Genomic DNA, 20,261 nt, shown 5'->3' on the forward strand with positions numbered 1-20,261 from the left:
GTGATGAGGAAGGCACCAGGGTCAAATTAGGCGTGCAAGATGAGATCGTATGTCGTTCTTATAAAAATAAGAAACATTATGAAATGTATTAATTCAAAGTGCTCCCTGTTCAGAGATATATAGCAATAGTTACATGATGACTGAATTTTAATAGCCTGATGTACATAATATTTTCCTGGTAGTGATTGTGGGAGAGGTTTAAAGCTTAGCTTTTATGTAGTTACTTTTCATGTTTTATGACTTAATATAATTTTGGCTTCGTGGCACTTGATCTAAGCGGTAGCTTTTCCCTGGAAGAAAGAATTTTTGAATCCTCAGAAGATATGTAATTTTATCTGTCTGAAGGTGCATCAGCATTTTATGGAGCAGTTTTAGGTAGGTTTTGGAATCAATCCTTAGAAGTATACATATCTTCAGCAAGAGATTCATGGCTGGTTCATTGGTTTACTGTGTGAAAACCTGAAAAGCTAGAGTAGTGTCTCCTTTAAAAATGTTCATGTATAGTATTGGGCATAATTCTGTATGTAAACAAGAACAAGTTGTGTATGAGATGATATATAGTGCATAGCAAATGAAGCTTGACATGGACATTAAGGACTTGGTGCCAATAGTTTAGTGAAGACTTAAAAAAAATCATTTCTGAACGTGCAGCATAGCAGTCTCCTAAGACTTTCAGTCAAACAAGGCTTGCCCTCTGTGGCATCACAGTACATATTTCCAGACTCATGAGCTGCTGTTCTCTCTGAGCAGAGGACAGGGTAGGGAAAGGAGCTCTTTCTCTGTTTTCATGAGGAACATCAAAACACATAATATTATTTAAACACAAACACTCCTTGCTTTGGAGAAGACAGAAAACCACTGATGTGGCAGAAGACTGTAGATCAGTCATTTTTTTATAAGGTTTCTGCAATTTTTGTTTTGTCTACAACATACTGCACATTTAAATATTTATTATAAAGTATCTGTCGAGTTTGAAAATTTTCCCATTGGCCTGATTTTCAGAGGTGTGAGCAACGCATTCCTCTCATTGGTTTCAGTTTGCATGTAGACTCTTAAATACAGGTTTAGGAATCCAGGTTTTAAATCTGAGTGTATAAAGGCTCGCATTAAGCAGATAATTAAACACTACAACCTAAATGAATGTAGCATTAAGAATGCATTGTTTAAAATAATTAAAAGTTGGGTTTGCAATAGCCACTTTAATTTAGTCTGACTGCGTATGTGTAATATTTTCTATTCTTGTTTAAAAACATACGTAAAATTTCAGTTTTTACTTAAATTAAAAGGAGCACTTATCATTTGCTCTAGCTATCTTTGACCATATCACCATAAATGTGTATATATTGAATGAAACATTTACACAATACCTAGAGAAGGCACTGAATCAAAACTCTTGATCTTATTGTGCCTGGCTTTAGGACAAGTTCAAATCTGGCCCTGAACTTTGCAGTGTGGTACTGTTTCTGCACCAAACAAATGCAGAGGTGAATCTAATACACAGTGGCTAGTTTTGTGGTACTTATTCTGCAAAACATCCGTTGAGTTCATTTTTTAAATGCCTGTCATCCAATAACGAAGTATAAAATAGCACAAAGATCAACTTTGTTATAAAATGTGGAATCACCTGTTCTTAAAATTAAAAAGGTGTGCTTATTAGGGAATAGTGCCACATTGTATTACAAAAAACAGTACTTGAGTTAAGTTCAGTCTTGCAACTTTAAAGTTAAAAAGAACAGGAGTATTTGTGGCACCTTTGAGACTAACAAATTTATAGAAGATTGTATGTGTATATGTATAAGAAGATTGTGTTTGTGTGTGTGTACACACACACACACACCCCTTCTTACTATATGTTCCATTCTATGCATCCGATGAAGTGGGCTGTAGCCCACGAAAGCTTATGCTCAAATTTCTTAGTCTCAAAGGTGCCACAAATACTCCTGTTCTTTTTACGGATACAGACTAACGCGGCTGCTACTCTGAAACCTAGTTTTAAAGTTGTTCTCCTCTGTAAAAACTAGAGACTACACCAATGTTAAATGAAGGTTCTGTGTGCAGATCAGTGGGCTCTGTAGAGGAACTGCACCTTTCTCTTGTGTAGCGAGAGGACCTGGACACAATCTAAGTTAAACTTCTGGAAGTTACTGTCTGGAGATAAGGAATTGGGAACAGTTCCACAAGTTAGGGAATTGAGCATCTCTGGCTAAAGTAATATGTGTTTGGGGGACATTGTTTGGCTCTGGGTTTTCTGAAAAAGTAAGTCTGACTTCTAGCCCCAACTGGGCAACGGACACTTACTATCTGGATTGAGCCCTGGTAGGAGTTCAGATGTTTGTGCAGAGCTGAGGAAGGAATTTTGTTCTGGTCTGTGCTGGCTCTAATCTTATAACAGGCAGAACTCCAACCGACTCAGCCTAGTTACTTGGGCAGTCTGGAGCTTCCCTTTCAAAGGAAAAGAGTGGCAAAAATGGGACCTGATGTAAGGAGGAGAAAGAAGAAGCTCTAGTTTCTTGTTTTTCTAATTGCCTTACATAATAACTTTGCTTTAGCATCTGCAGTAGGCACTCCTTGTAATAAGCAGGGGGAAGCTCAGGTAATAATATGAATGCTAAAGTAAACGCATCTAATTATTGAATACAAAATTGGCAAGTTCAAGGCTGACCACTGCATTAGTGACTCCTTTGATTTTTATAAAAAGAATACTTGAGCATTGACGTAGGAGTGTTGACATAGGGCATCACCTTCCTTTGTGTCAGTGCTAATATTGCTTGATTTTAGAAAATCCATGAACTTGGCAACGCAGCTGAAGCATCTGCGTTGACTGCAATCCAGTTCTTTGTTCTGTCTTAACACGTTTTGACTTTCTCTTTGATCATAGGGCGTTGACCCTGGGAGGAGGACTGCCACATTTGGAACACCTTAATCTCTCGGGTTGTCTTACTATAACTGGTGTGGGCCTGCAGGATTTGGTTGCTGCATGCCCGTCTTTAAACGATGAACACTTTTACTACTGTGACAACATTAACGGTAATGTCATTTTGTAAAGTACATGATAACCTTTGGGGGCTCAAAGTTGTTTGATCTGGGGAATTTTTAAACTTTTTTTTTTTTTTTTGGTATAGCAGTGAGTTCTGTGGTTTATCAGGTTAGCCTTTGCCTCAGTTTCTTCTGTGTTACACTGGATTTTTAAAAATTTCAAATCGTTTGTGAGCATATATATTGTATAGGTGAATATTACTTAAGGAAACGTATTTGTGATTCCTTGTATCTTGCATCTAAATTAAATGTAAGTAACAAAGGATGGAAATATCTCTCAGGTTTATCAGTTATCCTCAGCACAACGAACAACCACAAATAAACCCCAAACCCTCAGTGGGACTGCTTTCTTATGGTAGTGACTGTAGTCATGTGGGCCCATGAGACTAAGGCTAAGTGCTAGTAGCACGGAGGAGAGAGATCATGTTGGTCAATGTGCAGAACAATCCATAATACTAGAGCATTGATGTACGTGTGTTCACACAGGGCATCTCCTTCCCTTGTGGTCAGTGCTAATGTTGCTAATGCTGAGATCCTTTGTACATCCCACTTCCTCCTTTGTGGAAGATGTGGTGCTCTTTGCCCCTTACTAGCTCACAGCTGTACCAAGATCATGAATTAGGCTTTGTACAGAGAATTAAGTTCCAGCTTCACATCAGAGAAACTGGATGGTTGGTTTGTAACTGAGTATAATTGAAGGGTTTGGGTTTCTCTGAGGGGAATGTTTGACTTTCCCATTTTTACTTTAGTTATCCCCCTTGCCTGTTCTCAATGCTGACTCCTCTGCATCCACTTCTACCCTCTTTATGCTAATGAGGAGGCAGAGAAGGCACATTGAATAGATGTAGGCTACCTTCAATGACCCTATATGCCCACTTTGATAGCATTGAGAGGTGCATTGCCTAGGAGAACAGATGCAGCTATTGTTATGCATTTAGTGTAGTAGAATGAGTGTCTTATGACCATTTTTTTTAAAAAAAAGCTTTTGTCATCTTCCCTGAACTTTACAAATATACCTTGTAAAGATTTCTTCACCACTACTGTCTTTGTTAGATGCGGATTTTGAGGACATGCTATAAAGGACAGGTCCTTAGATAATACATAGAGGAGTGTTTCACTTCTCTAAAATGTGAGCAGTTATTGTCTCAGAATGATAGATATATACTTGCCCAATCCTCTAACCCTTCTCTTGGTACTACCTTGATTGATGGGGCTAAACTGGGGGGGAAATCTTGATGGTTAGATGAACTAGTGAGTGGATATACTATATTATTTATATTTTGGTAACCCCCAAAAACTTCACTCAGAATTGAGTCCCACTGTGCCTGATGCAGTACAAATTCATATGAAGTTCCTGCCCCTAACGACCTGTATTCTGATATAGTCAAGATGCAACAAGTAAGTGTAACAAAAGAGGAGGGCAGGAGAGGAGAATGAGGGTAATATTGATGAGATCAGAGTTATATAAGCTAACTGTGCATGATTTGATGGTTCTGAATTATTTAAATATCTTCAAAAATCAACAATCCCCACTGGCTCGCTGTCTCTTTTGTATATGTAACTTCATCTGTATAGTGCTTTTCATCCTGAAGGCATGTTACTTTAGCTCTGAGGTGGAACTTGGCAGAGCTTTAACAGTAGAAGCAAAGCTCAACTGACAAGTTGAGGTTCTAATCCAGCTGCCATTGAAGTTGATGGAAAGACTTGCATTGACCTCAGCTGGAGTTGGATTGGGCCCTAATGCTGGAGATGAAGGTAAATATTTTAAGAAACCCCCCCCTTGCTCACTATTCCAATACTTACTTATGCCCTGCGTCTCGGCTACTGCACCCTCTTTTCTCAGGCTTCCTCAGTGCTCTCATTGCTTCCCTCCATTGGATCCAGGATGCAGCTGCTCAAATATCTTCCTTGTCAGTTAATCTGATCATGTCAGCCTCCCCCGTTTAAATTCCTAAGCGATTTCCTGTTCTGCACAATGTCTTTTTCAAAGGCCTGTGCAAACCTGGCTCCTACATCTCTAGTTGCTTATGTCATTCCCCTCTCTTCCTCCATTCTGCCAGTGATGCCAGCCTTGATGACCTGTTCATGTGCTTTACCTGCCACTGTTTCCATGTCTTCTTCCACTTCCACCCCAGTGCATGGAACAACTTCCTAAATCTAGTCTACCAAGACACAACAGTCTCTTCAACTCCTCCCAGGCCATTAAGTCTTGGTTCTTTTATGATGCCCACAAGAAATGAGTCGTCTTATTTAAAAAAGAAACAAACAACAAAAAAAACCACCTGAAAACCAAAAAGTGCTGCTTATTGTGACAGAGATGTATGTACATGCCCAAGCTTGAGTAATTTTGCAATCCTACTGCTCTAGTACTGGTCCTTACTCTCACTTACTGCATCATACCTAAAATTAGATTATAAAATCTTCAGGGCAGAGACTATGTCCTTCTGTTTGTTCTGTAAAGCATCCAGCACGTTTTTGGAGGCTGTGTAAACAATTACTACATCAGGGGTAATTTAGGGAGACAAAATGTAATTGCCTAAATTGCTCTTACTCTTAGGAGACATGTCATAGAATCTTTAATGATCTCCTATACCAGTGGTTCTCAACCTTTACAGATGACTGTACCCCTTTCAGGAGTCTGATTTGTCTTGCATACCCCCAAGTTTCACCTCACTTAAAAACTACTTGCTTACAAAATCCGACATAAAAATACAAAATGTCACACTATATTACTGAAAAATTGCTTGCTTTTTCTCATTTTTACCATATAATTATAAAATCAATTGGAATATAAATATTGTACTTGCATTTCAATATATAGAGCAGTATAAACAAGTCATTGTCGGTATGAAATTTTAGTTTGTACTGACTTCGCTAGTGCTTTTTATAGAATCATAGAATATCAGGGTTGGAAGGGACCTCAGGAGGTCATCTAGTCCAACCCCCTGCTCAAAGCAGGACCAATCCCCGACTAAATCATCCCAGCCAGGGCTTTGTCAAGCCTGACCTTAAAAATATCTAAGGAAGGAGATTCCACCACCTCCCTAGGTAACGCATTCCAGTGTTTCACCACCCTCTTAGTGAAAAAGTTTTTCCTAATATCCAACCTAAATCTCCCCCCACTGCAACTTGAGACCATTACTCCTTGTCCTGTGATCTGCTACCACTGAGAATAGTCTAGATCCATCCTCTTTGGAACCCCCTTTCAGGTAGTTTAAAGCAGCTATCAAATCCCCCCTCATTTTTCTCTTCTGAAGACTAAACATCCCCAGTTCCCTCAGCCTCTCCTCATAAGTCATGTGTTCCAGTCCCCTAATCATTTTTGTTGCCCTCCGCTGGACGTTTTCCAATTTTTCCACATCCTTCTTGTAGTGTGGGGCCCAAAACTCGACACAGTACTCCAGATGAGGCCTCACCAGTGTCGAATAGAGGGGAACGTCCCTCGATCTGCTGGCAGTGCCCCTACTTATACATCCCAAAATGCCATTGGCCTTCTTGGCAACAAGGGCACACTGTTGACTCATATCCAGCTTCTCGTCCACTGTAACCACTAGGTCCTTTTCTGCAGAACTGCTGCCTAGCCATTCGGTCCCTTGTCTGTAGCGGTGCATTGGATTCTTCCGTCCTAAGTGCAGGACTCTGCACTTGTCCTTGTTGAACTTCATCAGATTTCTTTTGGCCCAATCCTCCAATTTGTCTAGGTCCCTCTGTATCCTATCCCTCTCCTCCCAGTTTAGTGCCATCTGCAAACTTGCTGAGGGTGCAATCCACACCATCCTCCAGATCATTTATGAAGATATTGAACAAAACCGGCCCCAGGACCGACCCTTGGGGCACTCTGCTTGATACCAGCTGCCAACTAGACATGGAGCCATTGATCACTACCCGTTGAGCCCGACAATCTAGCCAACTTTCTATCCACCTTTATAGTCCATTCATCCAGCCCATACTTCTTTAACTTGCTGGCAAGAATACTGTGGGAGACCGTGTCAAAAGCTTTGCTAAAGTCAAGGAACAACACGTCCACCGCTTTCCCCTCATCCACAGAGCCAGTTATTTTGTCATAGAAGGCAATTAGATTAGTCATTTATGTAGCCTGTTGTAAAACTAGGCAAATATCTAGATGAGTTGATGTACCTCCTGGAAGACCTCTGCGTTGTACACCTGGTTAAGAACCACAGTCCTAAGCTGAGCATAATCAAGACCACAACCTCTTTAGCTGGTTTAAGGCCTCAAAGAGTTAACCATTGTGTCCCAGCAGCATTCTCATTTGGATAATACATTCTCTTTCATTAAATCTGATCTGCAGTTTCAGTTGGATATTGTATTCTTCATTGTTTATTGAAAACTGGTTAGCGGTGTTGCAGTGTCCTACATTCCACTCCAGAGGCAGCTGCATTCTGTGATTGCTGAAGTTATTCTTATATCACTTCAGTGTTTCTCAAAGTAACTGCAGGAAAATTAATACTTGGCAATAAACTAAACTGTTTGTTTAAAATAACTTAAGTATTTCATACTTTCTCTTCTCATCACTTTATCGTGGATTATTTTGGGGAAGATGTGTTCTGGAATCGTACTGGGGAAAAATCCTCATTCTCAGTCTATTTCAACACACAAAATGGACTCTGAAGTATGGTATTTAGCACATTGTGAATGATGCAGACTTCTCTTTGTCATTTATGGCATTCAGAGGCCTTTACTTTCAACCACAACCAATTTTCAGATCTTTTTTTCGTAAATGATGCTGCCTGTCCACTGCAGGAGAGTTCCACTCACTTGATTTGGGGGCTCTTTATAGAGGGCCTAGTGGGTCAGTTCTGTAGACGCATTTGGAGTTTTCAGATTCTCACTTTAAGGCCTGGTCTACACGCAGATTTTGTATTGGTATAATTGCATCCACGCTAGCCCTTGGGGTTTATACCACCAGGAAAAAAATTGTATGGTTAAATGGCAAGATTCAAGAAGCTATTTGAGCCAAACAGAGATCCTTCAGAAACTGGAAATCCAACCTAAATTAAGCCAACAGAAAGGAACATAAACTATGGAAGATAAAATGTAAGATTGAAATTAGGAAGGTAAAGAGGGAATTTGAAGAGCAAGTAGCACACATAAATGGTACTCAGATACAGTGATCCTAATTAAAGAAACAAACAAGAAATTCTTTAAGTATATCAGAACCAGGAAGAATGGGAGAGAATCTGTGGGTGGTTCTTCCAGTGCTTGCTCATGTCAATTCCATTCTAGGGGTGTGTGCTCCCATGTGCGCGGCTGCTGGAGATTTTTGCCTTTACAGTATCCATAGGGTCGGCTGTAGCACCCTCTTCAATGTCACACCCATGCATCAGTATGTTAGGCGCTGCCAGCCTTACGCACTCTCAGTTCCTTCTTATTGCCCGAGGTGGTTAGTCGGAGCACCTTTCCTTTGCCTCGCAAGAGCTATCATCAGTCTTTGAGCCTTAAGGCTTTCTAAATAGTTTGTTTACAGTAGTTAATTAATTAGTGTAGTTTATAGAGTCCCAGCAAGGACTTCACCCCAGGTGGGGTGTGCCCTGGTCTCTGGGTTTTAAGTCCTGCTCTGATTGTAACAGGCTTATGCTTAGTGACCCCCATAACAGCTGCCTGAAATGCTTGGGGGAATCACATGTGAAGGAGAAGTGTCGCATCTGTAAGAACTTTTTCGTCCCGGAACTCAAAGAGCGAGACATCCATTTGAGGGCCCTCCTCATGGAGGCTGCTCTCTGCCTGGCATCCGAGCCTTCCCGGCCAGACTCTGCCCTGAGCAGCTTGGCCTCGGTGCGCAGTGTCTGGACCCAGTTCAAGTCAACAGCCCACGGAGCCCCATGTCAGCAAAGAGTCAGTATAGGAGGACCGACTAAATATAACTTAACTGGAATTTCAGCTGTTTCACTTTGTCAAAGACCTTCAATAGACTATGAAGTACTTACAGTGTTAGAGGGAAAATACTGTCATTGATTAGGAAATGGCTAAGAAACAGAGTAGGAAAAAACAGTTAGTTTTCAGCATGGCTTAAGGTTAGTAGGGTGCCTTAAAGTTACTGGGACCAGAGGTGGATTATGGTTTTGTGGGGCCCTAGGACAGGGCAAGTGGGGACTCCTCCCCATGTCTTCCGCCTGCAGTCCCCATCGGCCCCCTGGCACTTCTGCCGGGGAAATGGGATCGGGGCATGGAGGCTTTCCCTGGTCCCCAGCAGGAGCTATGGGTGGGATGCGGGGGTGCCCCAATTGGCCGGGGGCCCTAGGCACGGGCCCTGTTGCCCCAGGGGCTAATCCACCACTGAGTGGGACTATTCTTGTTTTTAATATAGTTGCTAATGATTTGGAAAATAATGAGGTGGTAAAATTTTCAGATGACACTATTTAAGTTAATCAAGAATAGAGGAGATTTTGAGGAACTTCAGAGGGACCTAACAAGGCTAGGAGAATGGGGGAGTGCAGTATCAGATTAAATTGTTTTGACAAGTGAAAGATAATGTACTTTGGAAGCAACACTTGGAACTACTCATTTATTTGCTGGGTTTTTTATTAACTGTAACCACTCGGGGACAAAAGCAAGCAGTGTTAACATGCATGAAGAATAGGCTGGAAAACAATATTGAAAGTATATTAATGTCATTTTATAAACTAATGGTATGGTCTCACCTGGAATCCTGTGGTTCTGGTCACATTCTCTCAGACAAGGTCTAGCAGTAATAGTAGGGGTTCAGAGATCATCTAAAATGATGTGTGGCCACAGACTTTACCTCGGGGCAGTGGCAGGAAAGCAGTGGATACATACTTTAAAGGTGTTGCTGCCCAGAGAATGTTTTCTTCTTCCCCCAACCAACTATCCAAAAGGCACTGTGTTTCCCTCTTCCACTGCTAAAAGCTAGAGGGTCCCTCACAGTAAGTGCTTAAGATTCAAAGGTCAAGATATGGCACAGTGATTAGGAAGTTTACATTTACTGTAAAATGGCTCTTTGTCATTTTACCTTTTCAGGTCATTGTCTTCCCAGTGATACCTGTTGTTTGTTGATGAACACAAGTTTTTGTTTTCAGCACCGTGGAGCCAGTATCCTGCAGACATGTCAGGTGGATTTTATTCTGCCTTATGCATGAATAAAATTGCTAGCTAAACTCTTTACTCCATATTCTTGATTGTTGGCGTACAGTATGTAGCAGAAAACAGATTTCTAGACACCAGGTTTTGCTTTCAGTGCTGGAACCTACAAAAATCAGTTTACTTGGAAACTCGTTACTTTTGACTTAAGTTACTGCTTGAGAACAAATGGTGTCAAAGACACTCAAATGCTGCTGTCAGTGCATAACTTTTCTGACTGTAATCACATTCTAAAATGTATTAAAAATACATATCTCGTGTTTTTGTTTATATTTTCAGTGTATTGAGGGGAAGAGGTGGGTTGTTCTGGAGAGCTTTGCACAATCTCACACTATTTAAACTGAACGTGTGTGGTTGCGTTATGTTGGAAGCCAGACTTAAGTGAATCTCAATGGAAAAAAAAAATTGTACATGTCTCTGAAAGGGTAAAATAAAATAATACAGCCATCTCAGATGAAATCCTGTAGTGTGAAAGGTAATGCAGTCAGATTGCTTTCTGTGTTATATGCTATTTTTGATATTTTAATTTAAAGGTGTAATGGTAAGTGAAAGTAAGTGATGTTGGGTAGAATTTCAGTAGTAGTGTTTCCTGTCTGAATTCACGCAACGTCTGCATGAGAGAAATACAAATGTATAACTTATGAACAAATGACAGATTCTTTAGTTTGGGTAGATCTGAAAATCCATTAAGATCAACAGTACTACTAGTTTGCATTTTTTTTATTCTACAGTTTTTGTATGACTACATATGTTTATATGTTAGCTGTAAGGTTATTATTTTTCTTGCAAGGTTGAGTAAAGTTACATTTCAGGTTTTTTAAGTTTATTGAAGTTGACCAGGGATACATTTTCAATTTATTTTTGCATTCTGACAGTGCCCTAGTTTTTTTTCTTCTAAAAAAATTAAATGTAACTTGCAAATAATCTTCTGTATACTTTGATATGTTTGGAAAAGAAATCATGATCTAAAAGCATTCTAAAGGGTGAGGATGCTTTCTGTATGGTCTTGAATGTCAAGTGAGAATTCAGAGGTCTAGCTAATTATGGAAGCATTTCCCAGAAAAAGTTCCAGGCTAAAATCTGCATCCACATAAACAGAACAGGTTTTGAAGAATATGTATTTGTATAGTGCCACAAGGTTAACAAAGCTGCTTGAGTGATTTAAAAATGGAGGTTAAATGTGCATTCTGAAAATATCCCACTCCTGGCTGCTCATTTTTGGCAGAATGGATATTATTAAATTTGCTGACCCAAAAATGTTGCACATTTCAGCCTGCAGTTTGTGATCTCTGAATGTATGTTATTTGGGTGGGACTAGGGCACCGGTGAAGGCATTGTGTGAAGATTTTTCCAGTGCAAAATCCATAGTATTCAGTGAGATGCATTTAAACAAGGATACTGATGAGGATTTTTTTGAGAATTCTTCAATTCTAAATCTACATTCCTTGGTGCAAAATTAGCTAATTCATAAATAACCAGGTTGCCAGGACAGTCCGAAAGATGAACAACCCTATTTTCCTCCTTTCACATTTGTTCTGTTTTTATGCAGGTCCTCATGCTGAAACCGCCAGTGGATGCCAGAACTTGCAGTGTGGTTTTCGGGCCTGCTGCCGCTCTGGTGAATGACCCTTGACTTCTGATCTTTCAGTCTACTTCATTTAGCTGAGCAGGCTTCCTTTCATGCACTTTACTTACAGTCCACATATTGTGTTAACGATCCCTTTTGGAGTGTGATTTATTCTACTAGACCCACCCTCGCCCCACAATTTACAATCTTAATTCTGAGTAAACTGTACAGTGTTGTAACAATCTCTCAAGTTTCATTTTGGTTTTAAAGGTGTTGGGTTTTATTTTACTAAATGTATTGGGGATGGGGAAATGCTCATCAGATTTTTTTTCACAATGCCACTTTTCTCAAAGTTTGGCACTTATACTTCGTTCATTGGATTATTTTGTATTAAGTGAGTGGGATTTACAGTCTTTCATTTTTTAAATCCACAAGTACAATATAAAGCTTTGCAAATAATTTGAAATGTATTTTTTTGCATTTTGATGATGTACATCTTTAGATGTGTTGTTGCTTCCCATTTCCCAAAATCCTTCCTTTATACTGCAAAATTAGGGGAAGATGCTCTTTCCTGTAGCTGCTTATTTTTTTTTTTTTTTTATTTGGGCTTGAAAAGTATATTCAAATAAAACATTCCCATTGACACCACAGTTTTACTTAGCATTTGAAATCTATATAATTTTAAAATGTAATGACAAAATGTACAATGTTGTCAGGCCAATGAATACTGCCCACTTTATGTAGTGGCTCCACAAATCATTTGTATATGTGCTGTATTTACAGAGCAACCCCTTGGGACCCCACATCATCTCCCATTATAAAACCTGTTAAGATGCTGAATTTTGAAAGGGATTTTCAAAGAATTAAATTTTTAACCATATGAACAAATGTAAAAATAAACAGAGCTTTGAGGATTTTGATGGTGATGAATAATCCACTTTGACTGGAATGCCGGGAATCCAACTGCTGACAAGTGTACATTGGAGTGAGGTTAGGAACCAAATCTTCTGTTAGAAACAAGATCTATAATTTTTATTAATGTGTTACAGGAAAAGATAAAGCATTAATAAATACACTATGTTCTGTATTTACTTACTGCGTATTACTAGTACCCAAGATTTGAAGGAAGTCTCTCTCTTCGCCCCCAAGCAGCTCAAATAAAGAGGTTACTTTGACTTCTTCATTTAAGTCACGTGTTAAATGTAGGTAGGTGGAAGTGATGATTTAATAATTCCTTGGAGCTGGTAGGCAGAAATTCCCAAGGAGTCAGTGTGTCTAGTGGTTTGTACAATCATGTTGTTATCTGAATTGTGCTGCTGACCTACAGTGTGAATTTCAATAACTCATGGACCCTCCATACATCCCAATTTCCCCATCTGTTACTATAGGAGGAAGGTACTTACCTTTATAAAGTTCTATTAGAGCCTTTGAAAAAATCCTGTACAAGTTCAAAAGGCCCACCATAGTTTATAAATGACCATTGACAGATGATGAGGGAGGGGGAAGATGGTTAGAACCATAGATGGCAGAAGTCTTGTACAGTTGTACAGATTATGAATGAACAATTTTTGAAGTCTTCTCCTGTGCACCTCTAACAACCAGAGAGGTTTCTTTGACTCCACCGTAGCATGCCCTTGGCTGGTGAAGGCTGGCAGTGAGGCAGTGGTTCCATTGTTGGCTGAGATTGTAAATACTTTCCTATTGGAGAGGGAGGGAAGAGCAGGTTATCAGCATTTTTAAGGAAGCTATTGGGAAGCCTTTGTTCAAGAAACCTACTCTAGGCTGACAGCTTCTCTAACAGTGTCATTTATAGCCCTTTTGGCTGGCCGGGCTGCTGAATGTTTGGGTCCTCAGCACTGCACCCTGGTGTTTCCCTTCCGCAGTCAGTGGAAGTGGGGCAGGTGCTGTTGCATTCTGCGCTCCCAGAGCTCATCACTCTCCACTTCAGCACCGTCAGCTACTTTGGTACTTCTGCGGACCTTGGGGTCAATGCTGCTCCTGCCACTGGGAACAACAGATTTATACTCTGTGCCATTGGCACCATTTCCACCATCTGGCACCACTTCCTCCCTTATTTTGGGTGTTGTGAGCCACACTGTTTACTTGCACCACTTAGAGCTCGCTTCACTTTTATTCCTGGAAACTCGAGACTCCTTGGGGTTGAGGTTGGGATCCTCCTTCTCCTGCTCTCCATCGCCTGGTCCACATCACAGGCCGTTAATGGAGCACCATAGGTCCAAGATTGGTACTCGTCTCACAGTCAGAATGGGGGCCCCTGGCCTAGCACCTACTGGCCACCAGTGCTCTATTCATATGCCCAGTAGCCCCCATGGAATCCATGGCATGCTCCTCGGTCACAGAGGTTGTACTCTTCATAGTGCTCTAAGGTGAGATCACCGGGCAGGTCAGTGGTAGGGACAGTTGATCCACTGCAGGTTCAGGCATCATTGAGCCTTGCCTTTGCAGAGCCTCTGGAGTTGTTCTGTCCAGGTCTGCCAGTCCAGGAGTGGTATCTGGCCCTGGCACAGTTAACTGCCACCTCTTCACCTCCAGATGATTCAGCAGAGCCTGGTTCTTCCTCTCCTTCAGTGCCTGAGGACTTAAAGGCCTACCAGGACCTTTTATGGCATGTGGTTACTTCCTTGGACCTTCAGTCAGAGTCTCTGCAGAAGTATTCCCCTGAGTTGTTGGATATTCTGCAGCCATCTCCCCTTGGGAGAGTCAACCTCCCTATTAATGATGTGTTCCTAGAACCAACAAAGGTTCTTTAGAGCATGCTGGCTTTGGTGTCCTCTACTGCATGGTGTTTGAAGAAATGTTTTGTCGCCGTGCAAAGATCTAAGGACTTTTACTCCCATCCAGCGCCAAATTCCCTGGTTGTAACTGTGGTGAACGAGGCAAGGCAGGTTTAAGTCCACTGCTAAGGACAGGCACTCTAAGAGGATGCACTTAATGGGTAGAAAGATCTATACCTCCTCTTCCTTGCAAATGCATATTGTGAACCGGCAGGCATTGTCCAAAGATGATTTTGTGAATAGGACGTTTGTCTAAGTTTGTCTAAGACCTGAAGCCTCCAGGGTGGAATTTTGGGCATTCATCACCAAATGCTGCTTGGTGGCAAAGACACGATTGAAGTCCATGCTAGATGTCATGGACATTTCAACCAGAGCAATGGCCTTGGTGCTGACTGACCATGAGAAGGACATCCTGGATGCAGAATTCAGGCATTGCAGCTGATATGCAGCAGGCTGTAGAGGATTTGCCCTTCGACAGCCAAGCGTTCTCTTTGGACAAGACAGATGAGACTCTGCGCTCCTAGGATTCTAGGGCTACTTTACGTTCCTTGGGGGTTTATACACCAGCAGTGCAAAGGCGCCACTATGCTAGTCAGCAGCAGCAGCAATACTGTTCGTAGTGCACCTTTGGGCAGCCTTTCCCTCCGCTGAGACAGCAAGACTACCCCAGAAAGGGGCTTAGGTCCCAGAGGAGGAGACATTCAGGTCTGGGGTTCAACCATTCAACACACCCTTCTACTGTATCCCCAAGTGCCCATTTTGACTCCTTTGTCCAGAGCAGTGGTTCAGTCGCCACACTCTTTTCTCCATCCCTTCAGTTCAGGGACAGACTGGCTAGTTTTCACAATGCTTGGGGCTTGATTGCCACCGACACCTGGGTCCTAAGCACCGTTAGATCGGGCTGTGCGATCCAGTTCCTCTCCACCCCACCCTCCCCATTCCTCTTCAGGCACCCCTCTCAGAAGATACTGCTCCTCAAGCAGGTCTGCTCTCTACTGGCTTTGGGAGCTGAGGAGGAAGTTCTTCCAGAACACTGGGGTCAAGTCTTCTATTCTGGTACTTTCTGGTTCCCATATCTAAAGGAGTGGTAAGACCTATTCTCGACCTTCGCAGCCTCAACAAACGTATCAGATACCTGAGGTTCCAAGTAGTCGCCCTATCGATTATCCTCCCCGCATTGTCTCAGAATAACTGGTTTGCTGCTATGGGCTTTCAGGAAGCCTATTTTCATGTGGCAGTTTTGCTGAGCCACAGAAAATTCCTCCAGTTCATTGTGGCCGAGCACCGTTTTCAGTATATGGTGCTTCCTTTCGTCCTCTCTTCTGCCCCCCAGGTTTTTACACTATGCATGTTTGTAGTGACAGCATTCCTCAGAAAGAAGGGAATCCATATCTAGACAACAAGGGGCAGGTCCGGGGAGGAAGTTTTCTCACATACAAACTACACTACACTGCACTTGACTGTCTAGGTATTCTACTAAACACTAGGAAGTCAACTTTGGTTCTCACTCAGAAAATTGAGTTAATTTGGACCTAATACTCTAAGTTTGAGAGTGCATTTTCTGGCAGTTCATCACCTTTCCTTGGGTCTGCAGTCTCAGCCTTCCACAACAGTTCAGATATGCCTGAGGTTCTTGGGCCACATGTCCACTTGCATGCAGGTGGTCCAGTTTGTGTCTTCGCCCCCTTCAGATGTGACTCAAGACAGTTTACCATCTGACTCTTAACCCCTTAGACAGATTGGTGGTCTCCCTCTGCTGATCCTGGACTCCTTGCAGTGGTGGACGCTTCCAGAGGATGTATATTCATCTGGTCCTTACCAACCAGGTCTCTTGTCACTGACACCTCCCTTATGGGTTGGGGAGTGCATCTGGGGTCACTGAAAGTTCAGGTTCTGTGGTTGGAGCAGGAGGCCTGACTGCATATCAGTGTGCTGGAGCTTCAGGCCATCTGCGATGCCTGTTGCACCTTTCTGGACTGTGTCAGGCTCAGTGGTTCACATACTTACCAACAATACCTCTGTAATGTATTATGTGAACAGGCAAGTGGGAGCATACTCCAGGTTCTGGCAGTTCTGCTTTGAGGAGAGTATCACTCGGATAGCCAGTCACTTGCCCAGGCTCCAGAATCATCTCGTGGACCATCTCAGCAGGAATTTTCCCCTGAGTCAGGAGTGGTTCCTAAAGGCAAGTGTCCTGTGGGTCATCTTTGCAAGTTGAGGCATTCCAATAATCGACTTGTTGGCTACAAGAGACAACAGGAAATGTCTGTTCTGCTCTTGAGGGAGCTTCAGTCCAGGCTCCCTGACAGATGCCTTCCATATCAGCTGGCATTTGACTCTCCTGTACACTTTTTTCCTTCAATCCCAATCATTCACAGGTCATCCTCAAGCTGAAAGTGGATTGGGCTCATTGCCCCAGCATGGCCGAGGCAGTGTTGGTTCTCCGATCTTCTCACACTGTTGATTCAGTCTCCTATATCCCTTCCTCTCCATCCCAGCCTACTCTCACGGAATCACACCTTGCATCCCGCACTTGGCTCCCTGCATGTCACTGCATGGCTGCTTTGTGATTGAATGAGGAAGAGCATTGTTTGGCGGCTGTTCAACAGGTGCAACTCCATAGTAGAAAGCCCTCTTGAGAAAGGCCTATTTGGTGAAATGGAAGTGGTTTTCTGTGTGGTGGTTGGCCCACAGAGTTTAACTGAACCTGGCTCCTATCCAGGACATGTTGGAGTACTTGCTGCATCTTCAGTCGTTGGGCCCTGCACTTGGATCATTGAGGGTGCATCTGGCAGTGATTTCAGCTTTTCATTCCCTGCGCTCTTGGAAGATGTCTTTTTTTCATAATGCCATGGTAGCAAGATTTTTCAAAGGGCTTGTCTCGATCCTCTGGTCTGAGAGCTCGTTCCTCTGTAGGACCTTAACACAGTCCTAGGGGCCTTGAAGGAACCTCCGTTTGAGCCTCTGGTATCGTTCCTTTCTGCTTTTGTGTCAGAAAACTGCATTTGTGGTGATAACATCTGCAAGGGGAGTCTGTGAGTTGCAGCCTCTGATGGCAGAGCCTCCTTACACACAGTTCTCCAAAGACCAAATGACTTTATGACCGCACCCCAAATTTTTGTCTAAAGTGGTCTGTTTCATTTGAACCAAGTGATATATTTACCTTTGTTCTTTCCTAAGCCTCATTTATCTCCAGAGGAGCTGCTTCTCCATAGATGTCAGCACTAAAACGTTCCACACTTTGCCTCGTCTGTTTAGGTCATATGCTGATCATATGAAGTGGCAAGCGGTCTCTTCACAAATGATCTCTTAAGTGGATAATATCCTGTATCAAAGCTGCAAATGAAATAGCTTAGACTACGCCCTGTCAGCGGGTGTGAGCTCATCCTACGAGGGAGTAAGTTACATTAATAGCATTCTTCAATGACATCTCAACATTGGACATTTGCAGGGTTGCCACGTGGTCGTGAGTACATATATTTACAAACCATTATGCCATTACTGCATCATCCAGAGCTGATGCAAACTTTGGGATGGCAGCCCTGCAATCCTTGTTTAGATAGACTCTGAGCCTCGCCACCTGTGAGTACTGCTTGTGAGTTACCTAAGTGGAATACACTGCTGCATCTACTTGAAGAAGAAGAAATGGTTACTTGCTGTAACTATGGTTCTTTGAGATGTGATGCAGATGTCTATTCCACAACCCACTCTCTATCCCCTGTGAAGACGTGTATTCCACAACCCATCCTCCATCCCCTGTGTAAAGGAGTCTAGTCTTTGGGCGTTCAGTGCAAAGGAACTGAGGGGGGTCAAGGCAGCGCTACCTCATGTAGCTAAGGGAGGGGCTATGAGAACAAGCGCCACCTCTTGCACTTTATTTCATAATTAGATGGTAAAAATGAGAAGGTAAGCAATTTTTCAGTAAGTGCGCTGCGACACTTCTTTTTGTATTTTTATCTCTGATTTCATAAGCAAGTAGTTTTGGGGTACACAAGATAAATCAGACTCCTGAAAGGGGTACAGTAGTCTAGAAAGGTTGAGAACCATTGCTCTGGCTTACTGCCATGCAGTGGAAATCACCTGCTGTGCTTTGATGTACTCCTGTCAGCAGTAAGTCAGTGCATACTACAGAACTTCCAGTGTGAGGCAGTAGGGTCCAAACAGCTAGCTAGTACACAGCAGGCTAGAGTGCCATAGCTTTACACCCCAGCTTGCCATGCACTTAAACTGCTGTATAGAAGACTCCTCAGTTACCCCTGGGGGAATTCTGCACCACTGCACACATGCATAATTAATGAGCTGCGCATACTTTTAATTTTTTGCGCAAAAAAACTTCTGCTGAAATGTTGCTGCAGTTCTGCCTTTTGCCCACCAGAGGGTGCTGTGGCAATAGAACACAGCAGTCGCTCTCAGCCAGCTAAGGAAGAGAGAGAGCCTGCAGAGCCTTCTTCACAGTACCTGTAGAGCCAGCTCAGGAGACGAGCTATTGGGAGACAGACAGTGTGGGGTGCTGGGGGATCAGACTGGCTCATAAGGGCTAGTGGGGGAGAACAGAGTGGGGCAGGGACTGAATGGGAGTGGAGGCGCAGGGTCCCATTGTGATGGGGGGAGTGACTGAGTGGGGGCACAGAGACACAAGGGGACGGGGGTAGTGAGTGTGTGACTGGGGGTGGAGGGACACATGTGCTTGACTGAATGGGAGAGGATGGGAGTCAGCCTGGGTCTGCATGAGAGAAGCTTCCTAACAGTCCTGTCCCTTCCCACCTCCTCCCCCCAAAAAACCTGTTCCATACTTTTTCTCCACCCATACCTAACAGCCCTCATAGTTCACACCCAGGCTCCTCTTCTCCTTCTCCTGACTCTCCCCAGCCTTTGCACTGCTTCTGTAGGATGTCGTAAATATGGTTCTGTATTGTAGTTTAAATTAATTATTACTCAAAGTTCTGTATTAATATGCCTAGTAAGGAATCTATTCATCTAAAAACATTTTCTGAATCTTTTTTGTTGTCTGCATTCTTAGACATACTTGCTGCCAAGTATTTTGAAATAAATGACCAAAAATAATTGAAACAGTTGTCATTATATTGTTATTTTGACAAATAAAATATGCAGAATTCGAAAATATTGTGTGCAGAATTTTTAATTTTTTGTTGCAGAATTCCCCCAGGAGTAAACTTAGTGTTACTGCAGTACTTAGGCTATAAATATCACAAAAATATTTCTAACAAGAACTACAGGCTTATGGAATGCTTTCCTCTAGGAAAGCTCTAGAAGGCCCATTGTGTGGTATATTAAAATCTACACGGGACAAAAACCAAAATTTCCCTGGAGTGAGGAAGAAACTCAGCAGCTAGTTTATTCTATAATTGCCCATTTTGGAGATTCTTATGCCTTCTCTGAAGCATCCGTTATCAGTTGCTGGATACTGGACCACTTGGCGGATACGGGACAACATAGTGATTCCTATGTTCCTAAAATACTAGGGAAAAAATCCTGTGTTGGCAGGGAGGTGGATTATCGCATCCCTGTCCTTTTAGATTCTGCGATATCGTCAGATAAAATTGCTATATTTGGCTTCTTGACTGCCCTGGTTTGTTTCTGATGAATATATGTTCTCGTTTTAGTTGATGTCTGGGTTCCAACCTCACTTCCTTTCATCTGTAGGTTTAATTACTAGTTTATCTGTTCTTCATTACAGCTAGTTTAGCAGAAATACTAAAAAAAACAAATTCTCTGGTTCAGAAGGG

At 42.4% G+C, this 20,261-nt stretch overlaps 1 protein-coding gene across 1 annotated transcript in view; it reads left to right on the plus strand.

Moving 5' to 3' along the window:
* Positions 1–19,024, plus strand: part of FBXL5 (F-box and leucine rich repeat protein 5) — a 63,763-nt gene extending 44,739 nt beyond the window's left edge. The window contains exons 10-11 of the mRNA XM_074951659.1: positions 2,879–3,027; positions 11,702–19,024. Of these exons, the coding sequence (XP_074807760.1) occupies positions 2,879–3,027; positions 11,702–11,778 (226 nt within the window). The 3' untranslated portion in view covers positions 11,779–19,024. The remainder of the gene's footprint in view (positions 1–2,878; positions 3,028–11,701) is intronic.
* Positions 19,025–20,261: the final 1,237 nt, after the last annotated feature.

Source organism: Natator depressus, chromosome 4 (assembly GCF_965152275.1).
Source record: "Natator depressus isolate rNatDep1 chromosome 4, rNatDep2.hap1, whole genome shotgun sequence".
Taxonomy (NCBI): Eukaryota; Metazoa; Chordata; order Testudines; family Cheloniidae; genus Natator; species Natator depressus.